The sequence below is a fragment of the Oculina patagonica genome, chromosome 1 (assembly GCF_052425735.1).
Source record: "Oculina patagonica isolate OP01 chromosome 1, crgOcupat, whole genome shotgun sequence".
Classification (NCBI taxonomy): domain Eukaryota; kingdom Metazoa; phylum Cnidaria; class Anthozoa; order Scleractinia; family Oculinidae; genus Oculina; species Oculina patagonica.
In genome coordinates this window covers 12,929,864-12,952,351 of record NC_135758.1, presented here as the reverse complement: position 1 = coordinate 12,952,351, position 22,488 = coordinate 12,929,864, and the positions used below count along the sequence as shown (strand labels likewise).

The window sequence follows — 22,488 nt, the reverse complement described above, 5'->3', positions numbered from 1 at the left end:
TTCATAGAGATAATTTGGCACCCTAAGACCATTCGTCTTAGGGGTTTAAGGATTAAGGCAGGAAATAAAGCTTGATAGTAGGAACTTACGCTGCATGTTGTAGTTTACAGCTCTAACAAGGGCTTCAGTCACTGCTTCCACATCAGTGGTACCTATAGGACATTCACTTAGTGATGATGATGGTGAACTTAAAGAGCTTGACGAGGAGAACAAAGCAGTGCATCTGTTGGTAAAGGCTGTTAAAAAACAGGCAGTTAATATTAACTAGCACTTGGCGAGATCCTGATATTTTAAGAAAATAATGTACTAAAAAATGACATGACTGTTGTTAACGATTCTAAAGTGTGTAGTGTGGGGAGCATGTGTAACACTACATGGACTGACCAGTGAATTGTTATTCAGTGGGGAATAGTACTTGCTTGCCTTATCAAAAACTATTGACTATTTTGCCACTAATAAAAGAATCACTGACAAGGTCATTAACAACTTTGAATGTTTGAAAAGCAGTCAATAAGCTGGTAAATTGCTTGTTACAAATTCTTTCTGTCTTTTAACCAACACGCCACAGAGTAAATTTAATACCCATTGAAATAGTAGATAATTTTTAAATCATTACAGTGTTATCTTGCCTTTATCCTGGTTCTTCAAAAAGAAGGCTACTGTGTCAAGTTGCCTCAGTTTTAAGGCCACTTCCAAAGCATGAATTGGAATGGTACAATGGTCCCATTGGTTTACAAAGCATAATGAGTCTGCCAGGCCTGCATTCTCGTACATTATCACCTAAAAACAGATGAAACTTGTTCTAGTGTGGTCGCCCCAGATGAGCGTGGTTCTGAAAAGGACTTCTTTTTATCGGTGACTGAAATTTTGACAGCCAAAGAAGAATTGGTCACAGAAAGCCAAAGAAGACTTCTGCTTGGGTTGTTGAAAACCATCACTCACCAATTACAGGCCTTTTCAGGACTACCCTAGCCTGGATGATCATGCTAGACCAATAACCGACATTCTTAAGTTGAAATACTAACCTAAACATAGATTTTAAGCAATCGGCATTTAAGGTAGCATTTTTAAGTCCAAGAATCATGTCAAATCGGGGTCTCTTCATACTTAAGACAACAGACATCCCTTAACTCACACCTTTGTCTCAGTGCACACGTAATTCAATCCGACAAGACAACTACATAAGATTATTCCTAGATGATGAAGAAGCACTGCAGAGATCTGGTATTGTCTGTCATCAGTTCTTACTCGGTTATGATTTGCAGTTGAACATTATGGTTTCCTTTTTTCCTGATTTATGCTGAATAGGGGAGCTTTGCTTTTAGCAGAATTGTACATGAACGTATTTCATTTGAAATAATTGCCTTGTATCTTATACATAAATACTGCCATTTCAGTCCCTTGGCCCAAATGAGGAAGAAAGGAGAGTTTTAAGTGTACATTACTTTGTGCACCAGCTGATCTTGACTAATATCAAAAGCTGGCACTGCCAGTGACTTGCTAGTTAGTAACAAAGGTGGATACACAGCTTCACAGCTCTGAACAATCACTGAAGGCTCTGATAACCTGGAAAAGAAGATTACAAAACCAGTGTTTGTTTGTTTGTAAGTACTCCTCGAAAGGGCAATATGTGTACGTGTGTACAACACAACCAAAAAGTGCAGCTTTCTACTTCATGACAAATAACCTGCCATGTAAAGTCTATTTGTTTTTATGATACACTGAATGCACCTATTGCATATTATACCGAACATTTACAGAAAAATAAACATTTCACTTAATTTTCCATTTTTCAAACGACTACTGGAAAAGAACCATGTATGTCAGGTCTTGGACAGTACAGATTAAACTTTACAGTTCAAGCAGCCATGGGCCTTTGGTAGGAAAACGATGGTACACTTTTCTTTTGTCAATTGTAAATGCTGTTAAGAGAAAGATGGGCATGACTTTGTATGCCACGTCAATGCAGTTAATAAAAAGGCAGTGATCATACCAGTGATAAACATATTCCTTGGTCTTGAAAGAGTAAAGGCAAAGAGCACCATGTGAGACATCACTAGGATGCCCTTCTTCTTCATTCCGTCTCTTTGGCTTTAAGTTCAACAAGAATGATGCTGGAGTTAGAGATACCCCTTCCAAGGTAAACATTTCCATCCAAGATTTGCATTGAATGAAATGAGTTTTTTGGTCGCATGCAGTAGAAGTAAATTCCTCCACAGTTGTCTCTGCTGCTTCTCTCTGCTTTGCTCTAAATCCACTCACTCTGCTACTGTCTGTCAATGGCTGTTTGCCACAAGAACTGAAGGCACCAACAATATTTCCATCATAAGGACTCACTAAACCAGAAAACCACCTTTTCTTTACAGAAGGCATACACACACTTCTCACATCTATGAAATAATGAAAACAATCAAAGTTAGATGTCAAAATTTCATGTACAAAGAATATACTGCACCCCATAGCTGCATAAAAAGTACCACCTGAAAATACATGTTGGTCATTAGTCCAGTTCGAACTACCCTTAATTTTCCAAACACTTTGTTCCAGTTTAATAAGTGACAGTAAAAAAGATGACAGTGGTAATTTTTTGCTTTGCCATATTGTTAATGCAAACATTGTCCAGCTGCCATGGTTTTCTGCCTTCAATGCTTACAGTATAGCAGTACATGTGTTGTACTCTAGGAAAACGACATAATAGCTAACAGTTTCCATTTTCAATCTTACCAGAGATGTTTCTTAGGCACGATTGCTTTGCATCCCTCCTAAATGCCAGCAGTTCTGTTTTCCAAACCCTATCTCCATAAGTAATACCAGACATTTCCACATCACGTGCTACAGAATCTTCGTCCCCCAGTTCATACTGAAACTTTAAAGCTCCTACTGAGGAGCCTCTCACGCTGAAGCTCACAGGAACAAGGAGCTGAGAAGGAAAGTCTTCAAAGTACTCATCAAGGTTTATCAGGTAGACATTACTAGCAGCATCAGCACACACAAGAAAGGAGAGATCATCTGCTACTTCCAAATGTGTAAAAGATGGTCTTTCTTGGACTGACACATTGTCTGCCAAAGTAAAAAATAACTTTCTTGACAAAAGATTCAAATAACAGTGTATGGGATTGGGATAGCCAACAGAGATTCCAGAGATTCTAAAGTCTTTCTTTAGAAGTTCTTCGCTAGTTACCGGTACTTTTTTTTTAATCAGTGACGGAAATCCCCTCCTAAGACATAGGTTGCAGTTATTCCAACCTCTTCTTTGAACATGAACAAACATACTAATTTGCTTCCTTGAGAACATTTAATTTATGAAGCAGTACTTTGGTAGAGGTTGTTAAATTGTTTGAGCTAAGTAAGAAATTGATGGCTTATATTCAAAAGACAGACGATATTTACTTCCAGTAAGTTACAGGACACATACATACCTTCTCTTGTAAGGTTATCCAGTGGCCACACATTAACAGAACCAACAAAATCACCCATATTGTGTATTACTGGACATGTTAAGAAAGTACTCAAAAACGACTAAAAACTAGCTTAGTATGTAACTGATGTATATGTTGCAGTTAATTTTTGATCTCAGTTAATATTTTTTTAACTAGTTAGTTTTTTCTAACTAGTTGATTTTTTTAACTAGTTAAATAATGGGGTTAGGTTAGGGACAAAAATAGTGGTTCACCCAACGTTTCCTACGTGGCACAGTGGATAGGGGTTGGACAGCAAATCCAGAGGTTGAGGTTCAATCCAGTGCAGGTTAGTAAAAAATAAAATAAATGATAGTACTTAGGGGAGGGGGATAATAGCAGATAGAAGGGAAGGGTTAGTAAGGATGGGGGGGGGGGAGGGTATGAGATATCAAGGGAGGGGCGGTGTTCTACTTTTTCTACTTATTAACCTAGAATAAAAAAACTAGTTAGAAAACTAACTAGTAGAAAAATCAACTAGTTAAACTAAAAATAACTGGATCAAAAATTAACTGCAACATATATTTAAAAACAATAACTTAACGTAACATTTTACTCAGCATACTACATGTAAGATCCTTCCAAGGAGATAAGATCTCAAATCTATGCAACAAAAGGCCCTTTGCATGACCTGGTCACATGGTACAAATGGGCCATGCAAGGATGCAGTTAGAGGATGGGACCCGAGTAACACAATCCCTCCCTCATATGGTGATTATTGATTATGGTTTGTGTAGATGACACCAGACATTCGAGTAAATGTTGTGTTGCTGTCAAATGCTGTTGTTGTCCTCTTTTCATCTTGTAACATGGTACCAGGAGCAAAAAGAACCATCAAAATACTGCTGAGTGACAAGAAGTCTTCTGTGACACCTGTTTGGATTTATTCAGGTGGAAAAATTGTAAACATTTTGAGAAAATACTGATTGGACGACTTCGCGCCAAAACTATGAGTCACCCAAACTGTGGAAAATTCACTGGAATTTTCATATTCTGCTGATTACATGATGATAATTCCTGCATTTATCGTCTGTTACTGCTGTAAAACATGTCTCATGAAGGGAAAGAAGGCAGCCCAGCTCCAGATTCTGGAAATTTCATGGAAATATCATGAACTTTGAGAGACCAAAGTTCAATACCCACAATTTGCAATCACAATTTGAACGACTTTAACACTACAATTAAGCTTCCTGTTCTTTGACGTTATGAAGAGGAAATCAAAATTCAGACCCTGGGAACCAGAAAAGTGTTTGTACTTAACCCTGCAACCAATATGAAGAAGTGATAATTCAACTTAGAATTGTCAACAAGGATTTGACTCAATGTTAATGTATTGGATGACACCATTTGAAATTTAAAACTCGAACTTCAACTTAACACAGAGCAGGATGTTACTCCGCACAAAACAGCTCCCAAAGAGATCTCTTTGTCTGTAAAGAACAAAGTTAATGCTGAAGTAAAAGATTTCCAAGAACAAGGCATACTGGAAAAAGTTACTGAACCTACAGAATGGCTGAGTGCTCCCACCGTTGTAAACAAGCCTTCTGGTAAGAAAGGAATAAGACTCTGCATACTTCAGAAAGCAGGCCACTTAAGGTGGCTTAATACATAGAGGGCATCAGTCCAATCTTTCCTCAACTCTTCGACATTAAAAAAGCAAGCAAACAGCGCATCCACCACAAGGAACAAAAGCCCACCCAGGCGTGTCTGGCCTGCTGCTCGGGGCGCCGCGCGGCTGGCGCGGCGAAGAAGCTTCTGTGGGTGTTCACCTTTTTTTCTTTTTCCTCCCAGTTTCGATTTTCTGAAGTATTTTGGATTCTTTTGTATTTGGTAAGAGCGGTAAAACAGATGGAACTCTTTTGTTTCTGTTTCTGCTGCGCCATTTAGCCCGTGCGGCATATACGTCAGGCAGATCCTAGCACGCGCCCGGCCCAGAAAAACTGTATTCAGCCACCTTAACATTCCAACTTCCAACTATTTAATACCTTAGCTGTAACTCTGCCATCTAGCACATCCCGCTAGACAACAAAAGTTCACTGCTCACAACCTTCAAAACCCCTGCTGGAAGAAGAAAATGAAACAGAATGCCATTTGGCATTAGTGTTGACCTGAAGAGTTCCAAAGAGGAACTGACGAGAATCTAGAAGGTCTAGAGGGTGTTAAAACTATAGCTGATAGCACCATTGAAAAGGCAACAACCAACAATGACAAACGACTGCTGGCTTTGCTAAAAGATGCCAACAGAAGAGCATCAATTTTAACATGGGAAAGTTCCAGCTGATGAAGACAGAATTATCCTACATGGGTGTGGTCCTGACAGACAAAGGAGTGAAACCTTACCCAAAGAAGAAACAAGATTGTATCTTATCCATGCCAGCCCCAACAAACAAGGATGAAGTGAGAAGATTACTTGGCATTGTAACCCACTTTTCACGTCTCTCTGAAAACCTGTCAACCAAATCTGACCCACTCAAAACACTCCTGAAGAAAGACACCACGTTCGTTAAGGAAGCAAATGAACAGAAAGCTTTTGATGAAACTAAAGCACTCATTTAAAACACACCACTGCTGAAATATTTCAACCCAACTCAGACAGTCAAAGTTCAAGTTGACGCCTCATCGACTGATAGAAACAGCCAAGGACAGCGTCCTACAGTCAGTGTCATTCAGTGATGGTGTTGTATACGGAGGTGATCGTATAGTAGTCCCAGCTACATTGAGAAAGCCGCTGACTGCCAAACTTCATCAAGCACACATGGGTAGAGTCGACCCTAAGACAGGCTAGAACATCCCTTTGGTTGCCTGGGATGAACTCTCAACAGGAACAATTTATTGCTACATGTGAAGTCGGCAACTCTTTTCAGAAAAGCAACCAAAAAGAAACCCTGATGAGTTATCCAATTCCTAACAGGCCCTGGTGGAAAATTGGATGTGACATTTTCGAATGGAATAAAAGATACTATTTAGTCTTTTTTGACTTTTACAGTGATTGAATCGAATTTAACCAAACTGCGGCTGAAACTATTGATCTCATGCAAAAACAGTTCACACAATGGTGAATTCCAGATGAGATTGTCACTGACTGTGGTAAAAACTTTGATTCAGCTGAATTTTCACAATTCTCTCCACTGAAGAAGATAAAACATACAGAATCATCACCTCATTGTCACCAATGCAACGGAAAATCTAAATCCGCTGTGAAGATTGTTAAAACATCACTAAAAGAAATCAGCAAAAACCACTTTAAACCCATATGAAACGTTACTGGACCAGGGCAATACACCAACAGCTGGCATGGCAACATCTCCACTAAGTGAATCCTTAACTGGCAACTCAACTGTCATGGATACCAGTCATACGATGTAAAAGTAGATGACAAAGTGCTTAGAAGAAACCGTACGTATCTGAAGCCAGATAAGAAGGTCGACGCCCCAAACATGCCAGCTGATGGCAAAACAACAAACTGCAGCTCCTGCTCAGAAGAGTGCAAATTAAACCTCAGTTCCACAATTTTGATTAGTTGTTTCACTTATTTTATTAATTAGTGTCTTAGGAAATTACAACATTATATTAGTTTTAGCTAACCTCTTTTTTAATATAGAAATGTAAGCGCATTGAGTTTTTTAAATGCACCCAAAAATTAAAACAGACCCTAAAGACTACCAAAACAGCTACATGTAAGCCCACTAAGAAGTTGAAATTGATCACTGCCAAATAAACACTTTCAGGAAGCTTAGTAAAAGTACCTGCAAGATAGTCTCCGTAGACTAGTTGAACATAAAATTGTAATTTTACTGGGGGAAGGTGCTAGGGGATTGTCCCAAATAAGACGGTGTAGAGGACACAAAACCTTGGAGTTAATGATGTGTTGCTGTCAAACGCTGTTGTTGTCTTGTTTTCACCTTGTAACAGATGCAAAACATGTAGTGGGGCATTCAGAACAAAGCGTGGACTTGCACCAGTCAAGATTAACCTGTCCTTTCTTAGTTTTGGATGTCCAAAACTTGCCGCTCAGCATGGCTGATTTATACCAGGTGACTGGGTTGTGCAAAGGGCCTATTGTTACACAGTCGGCCAGCTGCTGCATGCCCTAACCCAGACATGCATTTCTAAAGGATTACATGTTATGGGTGGAAATGCTGCTTTCCACTGTCCATAAATTAATTATCTAATGCAAATACAGGTTCAGGTATCTGCATCCTTTTTTTCACATTCTTAACCTGTATTAATCTACACAGAACAATATGGATCCATTTTTTCTACATGTCAAACACTATTGTTGGTTGGTTAGCTGAGCATGAGGTAAACTATCCCTTAGTTCATCAACTTGGACTATTTGCACCAACAAAGGGATAATGGTACACTGTACAAAAGTATGGACTTGAAAAAATCATACCACCTTACATGTACCTTGAAAGCTCCGTGGAGCCTGAGTAACCTACACTGTAAATGGCATCTACTAGTCATGAAAGATTTAAAGACACAGTACCTATACAGGAGAGTCATGAGGTTCAACTGTACAGTTATAATTATATCTAGTTTAAGATGTTTTACTGCCCCCATCAACTGTAAATTAAGAATTCTGGTTTATGATTAGTTTGAACAAAGGATACGCACAACACCATTGGAGAGGAGAGTAAAAAAGAACTTATGGCACCTCCTGACTTCTTTGACCAGTGCGACTTGAATATTCTCTTTTGTAGCAGCTGTGCTCTTTACATCAAAGAAGACTACGATATCAGGTGCAGTGCTTTTGGCCATGGAAAGGACTGTCACAAACTTGTTATCCACAAGTAGAGAAACTTCATGCTTAGAAGGTTCGGCACTTTGGCTTACTGAAACAAGGTGTACTTTACTGCAAGGACAATCTGCAAATATTATTATGGGAAATAAATAACAATAATGTAAACTGATAACAAATGTTACACATGTAACTATTACCAAAAGGCAATCTAAGCTTGCAGCTTAGGGACGCAGCATTATTTTTTTTGGAGGGAGGTCAAATTTTTTCAAGACAAAATTATTTTCTGTGTCATTGTCTGTGCAAAGAATTTTTTGGGGCTGCAACTTCCTGCAGACAATTTTGTCTCTGTGAGAGGGGGATCCCAGGGCTGTACCTAGCGGGGGGCAGAGAGGGCAGTTGCCCCTGCCAGGAAAACTAAAACACTAAGAAAACTAAAGAAAAAAAAGAATAACTAAACTAAAAACAGTTGCCCCTGGCAGGAAAACTTGCCCCCGCAGACAAAAAATCCCAGGTACGGCCCTGGATCCCCTACATAACTGTAAATTATAATGAATAAAAAAAAAAAAACAGTCAAAGCTCTCTTAACGGACACTCTCGTAAGCGGACAGCTCTTCTTACGGCCGTCTGGTTTGAAACCCCCTTTTAACTCCCATACAAACTCTGTATTTTTACATTCTCGTAAGCGGCCGCGGACACTTTCAGAGATTAGGACTTAGACTATCTCTTTGTTTTTTAGCTCCCGTAAGAAAATAAGACACCCCAAAGAAAATCCTGTTAACAACCTCTGCATCTTGTTTTTATCAATAAACTTCACATCGCCATTCGTCACAGTGATTTTACAGTAATTACAGTACCATATTTCAGTGTTTGTTTTGTTATCATACACGTCCGTCCGGTTATTGTTAGCTGGGCAAGCTCCGTAAGCAGCCATCTATCCCCTACACCTCAAGTGGCCACTTACGAGAACCATCCTCGTAAGCGGCCAGCTCCAGTTACGGACACCTTTCTAGGCGTCCCGAAAGTGTCCGCTTACAAGAGCTTTGACTGTAATTCCGTCATTAGAGGTTTTAACAGCACATTTTTAACCAGCAAACATGCATATGTTTGTCACTTTCATACTCATGACATTTATTTGTACCTTTGCCTCTATCATGTAGAAGCCCTTTAAGCAGGTCTTTACCAACAACAGCATCACAGGAGCTGGAAAAATCCTCAAATGCCATAGAAATGGAATACAACAATATACTGCCATCTGACTTCACTGCAGCAAAATGATCTTCCTCTAAATGATTTTGATCCACATAGTCTCTATCCAAGCTCCATTTGAATCTAAAAAAGAACACTAAATTAAAATCACTAATGTGTGGTTCTGGAAAATGTCCATACTCCCCCCAAAGAAGGGATTGGAAATTCCTCAGGGTGGGAGGGTTCTCAAGGGCCAAAAAACGTTAAGGAAATGTATGAAACTTAATTGGATATTCCAGAATGCGGGGGGGGGGGTCTTAGGAAAAATCCCTTCCGAAGGGAAGGTATGGATAATTTACACAATGTACAGGCAGCCTTGTGATAACTCCATTCAAAAAACAAGAAAAAAATTAACTTTTTCTGAGATTTAGAGCGAATTCATTTTTATGTGTAGCTAGTGAACATGTGCAAAACAAAGCCTGCCTGTTTGACTATCACCAATACACTGGTCAGCAGTTGCAAACTCAGGGATTATGTACTCCATTCATTTATTATGGGTACTCATGATTCCACGTGGGTTTTTTTTTCTGTTGTCATTTTAATACATGTACATGTAATTATTGTTTTGTCATGCCACTCTTCAAAGTCTGGGATGCCAATACGATTATTCAAAAAGCTGTTACAGCCTAAAATTCTTTGGAATTTGTTTTAAAAGAGATTCTTTTGGCCATTTTATTTTTTATATGTTCCCAGCTTGAGTAGTCCATTCCGAGTTTTTGTTAACATTCTCAACCCTTCAAGTTTATTTTTTTCCTTGTTGGCCATTTGACCATGGACTGCTCAAGTTTGGTCACCAGTGAAAAAGTTTAGTTGCTAAATTAAGCTCACGCTTTCAATCCTTGGTTCCAAATTAGATGCCAGCTCCAAAATTTTAGTTGCCATGGCAACTAAAATGGTCTTAACTTGGAGGTTTGATTCCTGGTTTAGTAAAATAACATTCCAGGTTTCTAAGTGTTCTGAGTTTTAATTCAGGCACTGCCATAATTTCTGGCATTTTCCTGTTCCAGGTTTAGCCCAAGCTACATGTACATGTAAAGGACCTTGTCATTAATTCATTTATTCTCCATGGATGTTCACAGATCACTCGCTGATCATGTTTTGTAAGGGTATTCTGCAGTCTTTTAGTAAAAGATTAGTTAATAAAGTGTGCATTGCTACTTGTGTATCATAATAGAATTCTTTAATTTGGTTACAATAATGTATTGTAACAAACCCTTCGTAGAAACCATTAACGACTTGGGAAGAAAGTTTCACAATGACTCCAATCAAGAATATCGATAATCAATAAAATCAATTGTAATCAATTGATTGATATTGAAAATCAATAAAAATCAAAGCTGCAATGTTGAGTGATTTTTTCAATTTTCATTGATTTCATTGATTTTTATTGATTTCTATTGTAAATGTAAATCTCTTTCTGTAACACATCACTGATGGTTTAGAGAATAGACCCAATTAAGATAGTGAACTACAATGGAAATAACAGTAATAACAATGACCATTTATTATCTCTGCTGTGTTGACAACTACTTTTAATGAGGTTAAATGCAATTTAACCAAGTTTAATAAGCAATTTAACCAAGTTAACCACAACGAGTGGGTAGTCAGCTGTCCTGGTGGTCAGCGGTTTCTAGCTCTTGTCAGGCTCAGTGCTTTGCGTTCTCGGACATTACAGCATGGTGTCAGGTCTTCGTTCCATGGAGGGTTTTCAGGGATGTTTTGCGAGTTTTTCCCCTCCCTCCCTCCCTTCCCTGCTCCTTGTTATTAGTTATTCATTTTTCCACTGATTTAATCAGTGTGACGGGTGTCTGTGTGTGGGGGCTCATGGCTGTTTTGTTGGGATTGCCAGCCTTGGCAGCTTTATTCTATCTGGGGAGGGCCGGCTGACCTCAGTGGAGGCCCTCCCGGGTATCCCAGGCACCCATCCTCCATATTCACGAGGCAGGGATTAAACAGAAAATATTTCTATTACAGTATGTGACTGGCATAGAGTAAACTAACAAGCTCCACTTGGAGCCTGTGACCAAGCTAGTCCATTTCAAAAGGACAGTGGTGATACCCTTTGACTTCGCAGGATAAAGAAATCATCACAGACATCGTCACAGCTGTTGTTGTGTTTGCAAACATGATTAAATTTAGCAAATGCCTCTGAAGCCGGGTTTTAACTGTTGCACACTCAGCTATTGATTATCAATAGAAATCAATATCAATGAAAATCAAGATGACTTGGTGAGTGATTTTCCATTTTTATTTATTTAACTTAATCAATATTATGGTAATCAATACATTATTATTGAATTTTATTGATTATATTAATTGCAATCAATGACTGAATTTCATTAATTCTTGGTTTTCACATGACGTCATCAAAATTCAAAAACCCCAAATCACAAGACCCCTGAGTTTTTTATCCTTCAATGGCAATTAGACGTGCATAATAATTATATATCCTTTCAAAGGTTTTTAGCTTGATAGCGTTTTGCGTTTCACAGTTCTGAGAGTTTCACGAACAGTTGAGGTTTCCAGAGAAGTGTTTTTGTGAATGTTTACTTGTTCATGAGGGTGATTTGACCGCTTTTTGTAGCAGAATTTAATGCCAGATGTTTTCATTGATTTCCGGCCGCCACGTTGGAGCCCAAGCAGTTGGGCTCCAACATGGCGATTCCATACTGTGCTCTTTAAATTTTTGTAAAACATTTTGACTAATAACTCCAGTACGGAATAACATACAGACCTGAGACTGGGACAAGTAGTTAACATAGAAGTTTTCTACAACCTGTAATATTCTTGATTTTTTTTGACTCAATAGTTTTAGATTTATTTTTTCGTGGCATGAATGTGGAATCGTCTGGAAAGTACACACAAGATTTGTCTTTGCTTTGTAAAACATTACCCTTGTAGGATGTAGAATTTAATGCTCTGTGAAGCTCTAACCAGTGGGACATTTGATCGTGTAAACTGTTGACATATAGTCAGCTCCCTCTATAACGGGCACCTTCGGGACCACAATTTGGTGTCCGTTATATAGGAAGTCTGTAGAAGCGAGAGTTATTTTCAGTAATTCTTATTCGCCGGGATGTCAACTGCTGTCCATAATAATAGGGTGTCCTTAATAGCGAGCAGTGCTCGACACTAACGCTAGTACACTAGCCCAGGACTAGTAAAATTTCATGCTTGGCTAGTAAAAGTACTCTCCTACTAGCCCATAGACTAGTAAGATTCGTGAGAAAATAAATCAACTACAACTCTATAACTTAGGAAGTTTTTCTCCCAGAAACCTTCATCAGGATCTAGTTTTCATAGCTTGAGTAATTTAAACCAGAGCGCTTGCGACCCACATCGCATACGGATTTATATCGTACGATCAACTCGCAAACCTGACGCCATCTTGGAAAAGACCCTCTGTCCTCGCTTCCATGACACTTAAAAGGGACCTGGGAGAGAGCCATAATAAGTCGGCCATCTTGGGGTTTTCGCGCGAGCGACCGCGCGAGCATGATTTCAAGCTTTTGTAACACTAATTTAGCTACAAGAAAACCGCCTTCATAGGCCGATAATCGTGAGCCAGATTTACATTGTTCACCAGAAGACCACACACAGCATGAAGAGAAAAAGAAGTGTGATCCACGGTCAAGAAATTCTCAACCGAGTTGGATGAAAGCATCGTTGCTGCGTCTCAGTGAAGGAAAGATGTACTTGTGTGGACTCAAACAAATATAGTGCTAAGAGATTAGCTGATTCAAACTTGGCTGTTTTTATTTATTTTTTTTTTTAAAGGGGGGGGGGGGTGTGGGGCTAGTGACTTGTCCTTGTGGGCTAGTGATTATTTGTACCTACTAGCCAATTGCCTAGTATCCAAAAAAGTTAGTGTCGAGCACTGGCGAGGTGTCCGCAAGGAGAGAGTTGACTGTAGTGGGGAATTTGAAAGAAAAATGGCAAAAAAGTAAAAAGTGGGGATGGATGGGAGGGGGGATGGGCTGTTTTGGATTGGACTGATTCCACAGGGACCCTTCATCCACAGGCATAACAATTGAAAACCAATTACATGACCTGATTTTTGACTCCAGGAGGACACTCACTCACTCAGCCTTGCCAAGCTTGTGTGGTAAAACAAGGAATCTAGGAAGTAAAGAGTTTTAAAAACGCTGAAAAATTATTAATAGCAAGTCTCTTACCGTGTCACACATGTAAGGGTGCAGTTTGCATCACTCCTAATGTTCCACAGCTTTAATGAACAATCAGTGCCCAGAGTTGCTAACACACGACATTTCCTTGAGACTTCAGCTGCCTTTAGCTCCCCAGGATCGAAGCTTTGATCGAACTTTTTCAAGATGACAGGAAGGCTTCTGCTAGTCGCCATTTTGGAACGCCACTTGAGCCTGCGATAAACTCGTGATAAACAGCAAGAAATCCCATGATGCCGTTCGAGTGATGACAACTTTAATGGCGCAGAGATCCGCAGAGATCGAGAGGAGTTTCCGGTGAAAGCCGCCTATTAAATGGTCGGATATGAGACGAATTCAACGGTAAATTTTTATTTAAATGTCCAACCAAAGCGACGGAGGCTTCGTGTCTTTGGAAGAGGACGAAAACGAATCGAAGGTAAACAAAAACGGGTGTTTATAAGCTTACGCGTGACGCTTTGTACTTTGCCCATTGTTGAGTTTCACGACACTTTCAAATTAGCGTTTTGGTGTGTAATAATCTTGTGACCGGAGACTTTGTTTTCTCTAAGCCTTGTCCGTTGTTTTTGTCTTTGATCTTTAGGTCATAACAAAGGAAGATGTTCGTCTTTCACGACTTATTAAGCCTTCACCGCTACAGAAAAGGCTCGGTAAGTATTTCGACACAGAAAATGTTTGTTATTTTAGAAAATGAAGCTCACAGAAAGATCAAGTTGTCGTCGGATCAATGATTTTATGATTTGTTAACACTGATTCTCTATATTGGTATCTTTCCTAAGAACGACAAAGAAAGAAAAAGAAAAGTAAATCTTCAACTTCTAAAGCCTCCCTTCATTTGTACGTGTATCAATTTAATTTTACTTGGCTTATTTTTTTCAGGAATAACTTTTGGCTTATTATTTTTATATGAATTAGTAATTTAAATATTATAAGCATTGTATACACTGCCAGTTGTAAGCCTGTCAAACTCCTACAAATTATTATCTTTTCTTTCCTTCAATCTACACATTAAAACATACACTGTATTTCTAATTTATCCAAATTTCTCAGAATATTTTCTCATTTTAATTATATCTGCACCTGATTGAATAAGAATTTTATTGCCAATGAAAAGTGATTTCACATATCTAAGGCCATCCCAATAAAATGTTTCGTTTCCCATCGCCCGACCAACCCATTTTTTTCGAAAAGTAAAAAAAAAAAAAATTCCAGATTCACTAGTTAATAGCCTGCGTAGCTGGCGGTATTGTTGGGTTTATAAGTGCTCACTAGCAAGCGGCGAAGCCGCGACAACGAGCGGCACAGCCGCGAGTGGCGTGGGGAGGAGGAATTGAAATACCGCCTGCCCGGATGGGCTACTTTTTTGGCTTCCGCCCCCTTATTTGCATTTTGACAAACTGTTGACAGGTTCTGTGGCTTAGAATTATCCAGACGATCTATTTTGACAGTCACGTCCACGGTAAACTCCGTTTCATAACAGCAGTCGACGAAACTCTACAAGTCAGACACTTTATTCGGCAAAAATCTAGCGAGGAAAAAAAGTTCATCTTTCGAAACAAACCAGGCTTCGACAAGAGCGCTCGATTGACAAAATAGCTTTACAAAGTAATAATGTCACCTGGTAATGTCACGCAACAAGTCCAGCTGAAATGAACCGCTTCCAACTGGTCACATTAACGAAAGATTTAACAGTTTATCTTGTTGAATACTGCTTTCTAAATATCTAATCGAGCAAAGGTATGTCATAGTTTTTCTTAACAATACAATACGACCAAAGCGTTATGTCGTTATGTTTATACTTTACTCTGAGTCGCACCAGGAGTTGTACCAAATTGAATAAACTGCAATGCGGTAATTAGCAAAATGGCCATCGTATCTTTTCCACGAAACAAATCGTGGCAATCGTTTGCGGCCGCTTCATGCCCTTGCTTCAAACAATTTCTTCATCTTCGCGTAAAATATTCAAACTCGATAAGGCCAACGATAACGCTTATGTGCCATGTTTGATTCGCTTGATTTGCTTTGTACGCGGCAAAGAACTGCTGGCCTTTGGAGCGCTCCCTTGGGAGATTACCGAGACATTTGATTGACGTGCTTAGCATTCCCATCCAATCAGAATGCTCCGTACGCCAGCGTATGGGCTTCTCAGAAAAGCAGCCCATCCGGGCAGGCGGTATTTCAGCTTCTCCTCCCCAAGCTACTCGCGGCTGCGCCGCTTGCTGGTGGGCGCTTTAAAACCCAACAATACCGCCAGCTACGCAGGCTACTAGTTAAAGAAGCAAGTACTTCAATTTACAAGCACACGATCTTGTTTTATTAACAACGATTGGTATATGATGTCTTTGTCTTTAATAAACATCGATACTACGTTATTTAAAGACTGTTTAGACATTTGATAAGGAATAACGAACGAAAAGACCACGTTTTCGAGTTGACTTTGTAATCAGGCTTTCTTACTTAGCAGCCCGGCCTTCTCTGGAACCCAAGTGTTTTTTCTTTTTTTTTTTTTTTTTTGCCCGACCGACCGACCCATCATCACAAAAGACGGGGCGATGGGAAATGAAACATTTTATTGGGATGGCCTAAGAGACAATTAAAGAATATTGATTGTGAACTGTTATTGCCTGTTTATACCGCCTCATTCTCAACTGCTAATTTGCTGTTGCCTTTAGAAGAACATCTCCAAAAATCACGTAAAGCAAATGGCTCCAATGGAACTCTTCTTAAAGGCTACACAAATGGGTAGGTTGTTACCTAAGTACACATACATGTATGTCGTTATGGTGTTAAAATTTATTCTTGGTTTAAAGTTTATTTTTTCAAACCAGTTTGATTGTTATATGGCTGTAAGGTTAATGAATTTGAGACAATAAAACCAGTAGCAATCAAACTGGCCTGAAAATTTTTGAACCAAAGATAAATTTAAACCACAATGTATAAACTTCCTTTTTTAAAAATAGAAAGAACTTTAATTTATTATCATTGTTAACACTGTTTAAATGTCATTTGTTTTATATGTATATCAGGGTTTCCAATGTAAAAAATGGCACCTTAAAACACAGCAGCAATTCAGACCAAAGACCATTATTCCACGCAGAATCTGACAGGTCAGTTGCTATTCAACTTCTGCCATTGTACGTAGACATCTAAAGAGCTTTGCAATTATTATTCTCTTCTTATATAAATCTCAAAGTTCTATGTTGTGTGTAAACTGGAAACTGGCTTAACAATCCCAATTACAGTCGAAGCTCTCATAAGCGGACACCCTCGGGAGGCGAAAAAAGTGTCCGCAACTGGAGCTGGCCGCTTACAAGAATGGTTCTTGTAAGCGGCCACTAGAGGTGTAGGGGATAGATGGCCGCTTACCGGAGCTTGCCCAGCTAACATAATGGTAATATGCATGTTAGTGGTGTTTCGAAATGTATCCGGACGTGGATGACGACAAAACAAACCCTGAAATATGGTACTGTAATTACAGTAAAATTATTGTGACGAACGGCGATGTGAAGTTGATTGATTCATACAAGCTACAGAGGTTTTTTATATGATTTTCTTTGCGGTGTCCGCTTACGGGAGCTTAAAAACAAAGAAAAAGTCTAAATCGTAATCTCGGAAAGTGTCCGCGGCCGCTTACGGGAATGTCCGCTTACGAGAATGTAAAAATACAGAGTTTGTATGGGAGTAAAAACGGGGTTTCTTACAAGGTGGCCGTAAGTAGAGCTGTCCGCTTACGAGAGTGTCCGTTAAGAAAGCTTCGACTGTAGTAACGATTGTTTCTTCACTGCGGTGTACTGCGTCTTGCTTACCGCGGTGTTCGGTGAAGTTCCTCCAAGACTGGGTTGAGCTTCCACTTTCAATTTGCGGCATAGCTGCGTGGTGGGAACGAGGTTTTGCCACATGCTAATGGGTACGTAGTTTCGGGTGGTACTGTAAAACTTAATCTGAAAAGCATGTCTGAACACTTTGGTTCGACCTTGATGTATTGATTGTGTTGTGACCAATCAGATGACAGATCAAGCCAGAGGGATGATGATTATAACTACTGGTAAATGTAGTAAAAATTTGCTGTTTATTCATCTATGACTGATATGATTGGTTGCCTTCTAAGCTGTGGCACAATAACATTTAACCATTAATTTCAGTTTTTACACTTTTCTGATTTGTATTGTAAAAACTAAAACTTTTCCAGTGCTATCACAGAGTATAAATTTAAACTATTTAGGAATGATAATTTTTCTACACCTATAATTAGTTATTCTAGTATACCAATATGTACTTATTTTTCTTCCTAGCAGTGATGAGGAATTGACTGTCACACATTACACCAAGCCACCAAATGTATCTGTAACTCAAAATTCTAAGGTGAGTCCTGATGAATTTTTTTAAATATTTTATATACACCAAGTGATCGCTGAAGTTTGTTTTGGTTTTCTGGTAGTTGAAAACTGCTCTATTGAAAGAATCAAGGAACTTTGTTGAGCTAAATGTAATTTTCTCTTCTCTGAGCAGTAGCCTAATGTCTATAAAATATCCTTTTAATTGAATGGCATGATCATTGATGATCTGTATGTTTTGTTTCGTTTTAGAATCTTTCAGATTGTACACAACAATTATTAAAGGATGGTTACAGGTTAGTCTCAGTGGTAAAATTTTAATGTTTAATGTTCTAGATGTCAGACTGAAAATGGCGTTACTCTTTATATGTGTGTATGAAGCGTATTGCTACTGATGAGGTGTGATTCCCGCAAGAATCCCGCCAGGATTCTTGGTAGGATTCCTGCCGGGAGGCGGGATCCTGCCGGCCATAATCCCGGCAGGATCCCAGTCCCGTCCTGCCAGTATCCCCGGCAAGATCCCAGCATGATCCCACTTGGTTTTTTACACGGGTATGTTGTAAGGGTTAGTAACTTAATTTTGTCAGAAAATCATTGTGACAAAAAACTAAACAAGTACTTGTTTATGTTTTCATGTTTAGACTTACATGTAATAAAATCCATGCTGCATATGCATATAAAACAGACATTTTTCATTCAACTTTCACTGTAATGGACAGCTTTGGGACCACAATTTGATGTCCGCAATAGATAAAGTCCATAGTAGCGAGAGTTATTTCAGTAATTCTTATTCGCAGGGACTTCAACTCCTGTTGGTAATAACAAGGTGTCTGTAATAGTGAGGTTTCTGGAAGGCGGGAGTTGACTGTACATTGTAGTGCAAGCGTTAGTTACTGAATCCTTATAAGAGGTGTTTGTTAGGGCTTTTGATTCTTGTTTGATCAGTACTGGTATTTCTTTTATTCAAGTTAAAATTCATCCAATCCAAAGATAAACTGTCACAAAACTTTTGGTGGCCACTGTCCACCTTCAACAGTGTGAGACAATTATGCTTCACTCTAATTAAGGTGGACAGAGGCCACCGAAGATTTAATGACAATCTAACTTCAGATCGGATGAATTTTAACTGAATAATTTGTCTACCGTTTGTCAGGGACAAAATTAATGGTATTTCAATTTTTGACAACTGAATTGGAAATTCGGAAAACAAAATAAGCACTCAATTGAAGCTTCAATTAAAAAAAAAAATCTGTGATAGTGCAGCAGTTTATGTTCTGTTATGATTTTGTTTACAGACTAGATGAAATATCTGATGAAGAGGACTTAGATCTCATACCACCGCGGCCAGTGGACGACAGATGTCAATGCTGTGGAGCAGTGTCATGGCAAGGATGTGTTATCTCCTGATATTAAATTCCTGTTAAAGTTGCTGTGGTTTCCAAACGTAAATTAAGCAAACTGTGAAATTTGAATGTCTGTCAGTGGTTGGCGAGCTTAAAAGATGCAAGCTAAAAAAGCCCCACTGCTCATCACTGTTTGAGTTTCTCAGTTCAAGGAAATCCATAACTTTGTAAAAGGCAAAGAAATTAGTAAATAAATATAGTTTTATACATGTATTTAGATTTCAATTGCTTTAGGTCTTAAATTATGTCATTGCTTATATCCATTGCAAAATAATGTTTTAATATTACTTGATTTGCTTGTAGTACATGTATGTATGTCCAGGACATGCACACTTTTATTTAGGAAACAACTTTTGATCTTAATTTAATCCTGATAAGGACTATTTATGGTTAAAAGCAAATTATTACAAGTACAAATTGCAGGGCTGTCACTACGATTTCATGTTGCCAGGCATATAAAATTGGTAGGTGAGAAATCAAGGGCCAAAACGGCTAGCAGCTAGAAGTTTTGGTTCTACCTATTTTACTGTGAAACTAGCCAGGTCTCATGTTCATAATAGGCAGGGAAAATCCCCAGCCCTGAGTGATAGGCCTGAAATTGTGTTAAGTTAACTTTGTAACCACTGCGCTATTATAATAAGTAAATGTCATGATTGCAGCCTAGCAGAGACATATTTTTAAAATTTGAACATGTACATGTCCATACAAGCTGTCTTTTTCATCTTTTAATTTATTGGGCTCTAGAATATTTTCTGTTGTAAAAGGGTAGCCAAGGGGAGCTATTTTCTCAGTAAATTTTGGCAGCGAAAAAAAAAAGAAGTGACTGATTTAGTTCTGAATATGCAATGTACTGAACATTGCTAGTAATTTAAAATTATATTATTAGTATAATAATAATTGTTTTGAGCTTTTAGGAACTCAGATGCCTGAAAAGTATTCTTTTTAATTTTTTCCCAACTGTGTCATTCATGATGACAATGTTTTCTGTTATCAATTTTATGCTGTTGTGAAGGGCTGAGGATAGTAGTTACCTAATTTTAATGCAGACACTATCAATCACTTTATACGTGTGGCTACTGAATATTAATAGGTCAGTATGGGGAAATTGATATTTAAAAGTTCAATAAAACTATTTAATAAAACCTGTTATGAAACAGTGTCATTTTGTTGTGCAATTCACTTTTATTTAAAGTTTATTGTTTAAACATTCCTCTCCAAACAGTTGCAAGTAGACTCAAAATATGACCTTACATAATTCCAACCTTCCATTTATTGGTCAAACAAACTTGCCAGTGCACACAAGTTGGAAAAAAAAAACGATGTCAATGCTGCTTCGTACATTGTCGTACATTGGGTACCAAATGGTGAAAAACTAGCATCAACTTGCACTGAAAATTTGAACCTGATTTTTGAAATTATTATACATTGTAGTCACTAGCTGTCTTCTCATTGGCTAAGAGCCTACAGCTAATTCTGGGAATCCGCGCAACCCTGCGCAACCTACAGATTAGTGAATAATCTGCTAGCAGATTTTTCACTAATCTGTAGGTTGCGCGCGCAATGCATGATTTCCAAGAGCAATGTGTCAGGCAACTGGCGGCAAAGGAAATTCATAGTTCGTCGATTCACTTCTTCAACTGAGAAATAGTTTGACCAAAGTTCAAAAATTGCTGACAATTAAGTCTCGGAAAACAAAAAATGGGAAGGAACTATTCCAGGATTTAGTAGGACGACCAGCCGGATTAGCACAAGTTTTGAAACAGGTTGAAATTGTTTGTCTTTACTTCCTTTTCCAGAAAAACAATGTTTAATTAAACAATTATTAGATTCGGTTTATGTGATATTCGGAATAATCAAAGTCTCTGTAAGTGTTATCTGCCTCAGCCTTCGGCTTTGGCTGATCACACTTACCTCGACCTTGATCATTCTGGATATCACAAAAACCTCATCCAATAATTGTTTATAATTACACAATGTAAGTGCAACTGCAAGTTTGCAACACAATTTGAAAACATGCATCCTTTTGGACAAGCACCTACATTCTGTTTGATACATGTACCCAATCTGGCCCCACTTGGCTTTGCCACTCATTTTTGCGGCTTCACCACTCATCGCAGCTTTACCACTTTCCTGCATGCACATTAACCCCAACAAAACCACCGGCTACATACCCAAGAAAATAGCAAAACTCATTGGTTAAGTATGGGTAAAATGTCAATCTGTTTTGCTACGTAAGAGCCATTAATAATATCATTCAAAAGTTGACCCTGGAAATTATATGCATGCACCCATTTTTCAATTTCACTGCACTTGGTTTCCACTGCCTTCAATAGTGTGAGGGACTGTCTTTTCAAATAAACAATTCCATTTCCCCTGATATTCAGCCAATGTACATAATAAGGAAGCCACCTCCAAGATGAACGTAGATTAGCTAGAAGTTGTCAACCCTCAAAATAAAATGTTTTTATTGGAAGAATAATTGTGTCCAAGACCAAGTGGATGTTCTGTGGGTAGTCAGTTCACTCAAGAGAAAATTATTTTTTCTTGGTTCACTCTATTTTTTCATGCACAGAAAAAACCCTTGTGCTTCTGCTTTTGAACTAGCATCAAGTTCTTTTGCAATCTTTTTGTGTATTCAAGGATAAAAGAAATATAAGAGAAAATAAAGGGTGGAAAATAGTCTAAAGTGTGTGAGGAGGGAGGGGAGACAGGGTCATTTTGTAGTCAAGTGATCTGTTCGCTGAGTGGTTTAGCTTCTCAATGAAAGCCAACAAAAATATTTATTTGTCAAAACCATTCACAGTTATTTTTTTTTTTTTTTTTGACAAAACCTCTATAACGATAGTTCTATAAACTCAATGTGGTTACAAGTTTGTTCCAAAAATGAAAATATTAAGTGGTGCTCAATACATAGGGCCAGGGTTATAACGAGATATTAAACCAACTCCTTTTACATGATTTGTCTTTAAATACAAGGTTCAAAAATGCCATGACAAAATATTGTTTGAAAAAAACAACCTCCCCCCCCCCCCCCTTAATACCCAACCGCAGTGAAAACAACAAAAAAATAATTGGAAAATCCAAATCTCTATTCTTTCATTGTTTTCTTGCCCCGACAAA

The 22,488-nt window shown here is 38.5% G+C and overlaps 2 protein-coding genes across 5 annotated transcripts in view; one reads left to right on the top strand and one right to left on the bottom strand.

Annotated features, from left to right (window-relative positions):
• LOC144657277 (spatacsin-like) overlaps positions 1 to 13,828 on the bottom strand; it is a 58,834-nt gene extending 45,006 nt beyond the window's left edge. For 2 of the 3 annotated variants that reach the window (XM_078517605.1, XM_078517621.1), the window contains exons 1-9: positions 13,623 to 13,808; positions 9,341 to 9,531; positions 8,072 to 8,326; positions 3,420 to 3,488; positions 2,725 to 3,060; positions 1,994 to 2,390; positions 1,446 to 1,566; positions 630 to 780; positions 90 to 236 (exon numbers count right to left, since the gene is read on the bottom strand). In XM_078517605.1, the coding sequence (XP_078373731.1) occupies positions 90 to 236; positions 630 to 780; positions 1,446 to 1,566; positions 1,994 to 2,390; positions 2,725 to 3,060; positions 3,420 to 3,488; positions 8,072 to 8,326; positions 9,341 to 9,531; positions 13,623 to 13,807 (1,852 nt within the window). In that variant the 5' untranslated portion in view covers position 13,808. Of the gene's footprint in view, positions 1 to 89; positions 237 to 629; positions 781 to 1,445; positions 1,567 to 1,993; positions 2,391 to 2,724; positions 3,061 to 3,419; positions 3,489 to 8,071; positions 8,327 to 9,340; positions 9,532 to 13,622 lie in introns of all 3 variants that reach the window. The other variant, XM_078517613.1, reaches the window with a different exon arrangement.
• An 86-nt stretch (positions 13,829 to 13,914) lies between these two features.
• On the top strand, positions 13,915 to 20,525 carry LOC144657263 (protein FAM219A-like). 2 transcript variants are annotated; one of them, XM_078517592.1, is made up of 7 exons: positions 13,915 to 14,049; positions 14,215 to 14,281; positions 16,304 to 16,373; positions 16,658 to 16,738; positions 17,927 to 17,993; positions 18,218 to 18,261; positions 19,261 to 20,525. In XM_078517592.1, exons 1-7 carry the CDS (start codon positions 13,990 to 13,992, stop codon positions 19,370 to 19,372), a joined length of 501 nt encoding a protein of 166 aa, XP_078373718.1. In that variant the 5' UTR covers positions 13,915 to 13,989; the 3' UTR covers positions 19,373 to 20,525. The 2 variants fall into 2 exon arrangements, with proteins under 2 accessions (XP_078373718.1, XP_078373711.1); XM_078517585.1 differs by having other exon boundaries at positions 17,924 to 17,993.
• Positions 20,526 to 22,488: the final 1,963 nt, after the last annotated feature.

Excerpts from the sequence above, each read along its gene's own strand:
- LOC144657263 (XM_078517585.1), top strand. The coding sequence starts at position 13,990 with ATGTCCAACCAAAGCGACGGAGGCTTCGTGTCTTTGGAAGAGGACGAA. Across the intron at positions 14,282-16,303 it reads ACCGCTACAGAAAAGGCTCG|AAGAACATCTCCAAAAATCA; the intron begins GTAAGTATTTCG and ends TGTTGCCTTTAG. Across the intron at positions 17,994-18,217 it reads CTGTAACTCAAAATTCTAAG|AATCTTTCAGATTGTACACA; the intron begins GTGAGTCCTGAT and ends GTTTCGTTTTAG.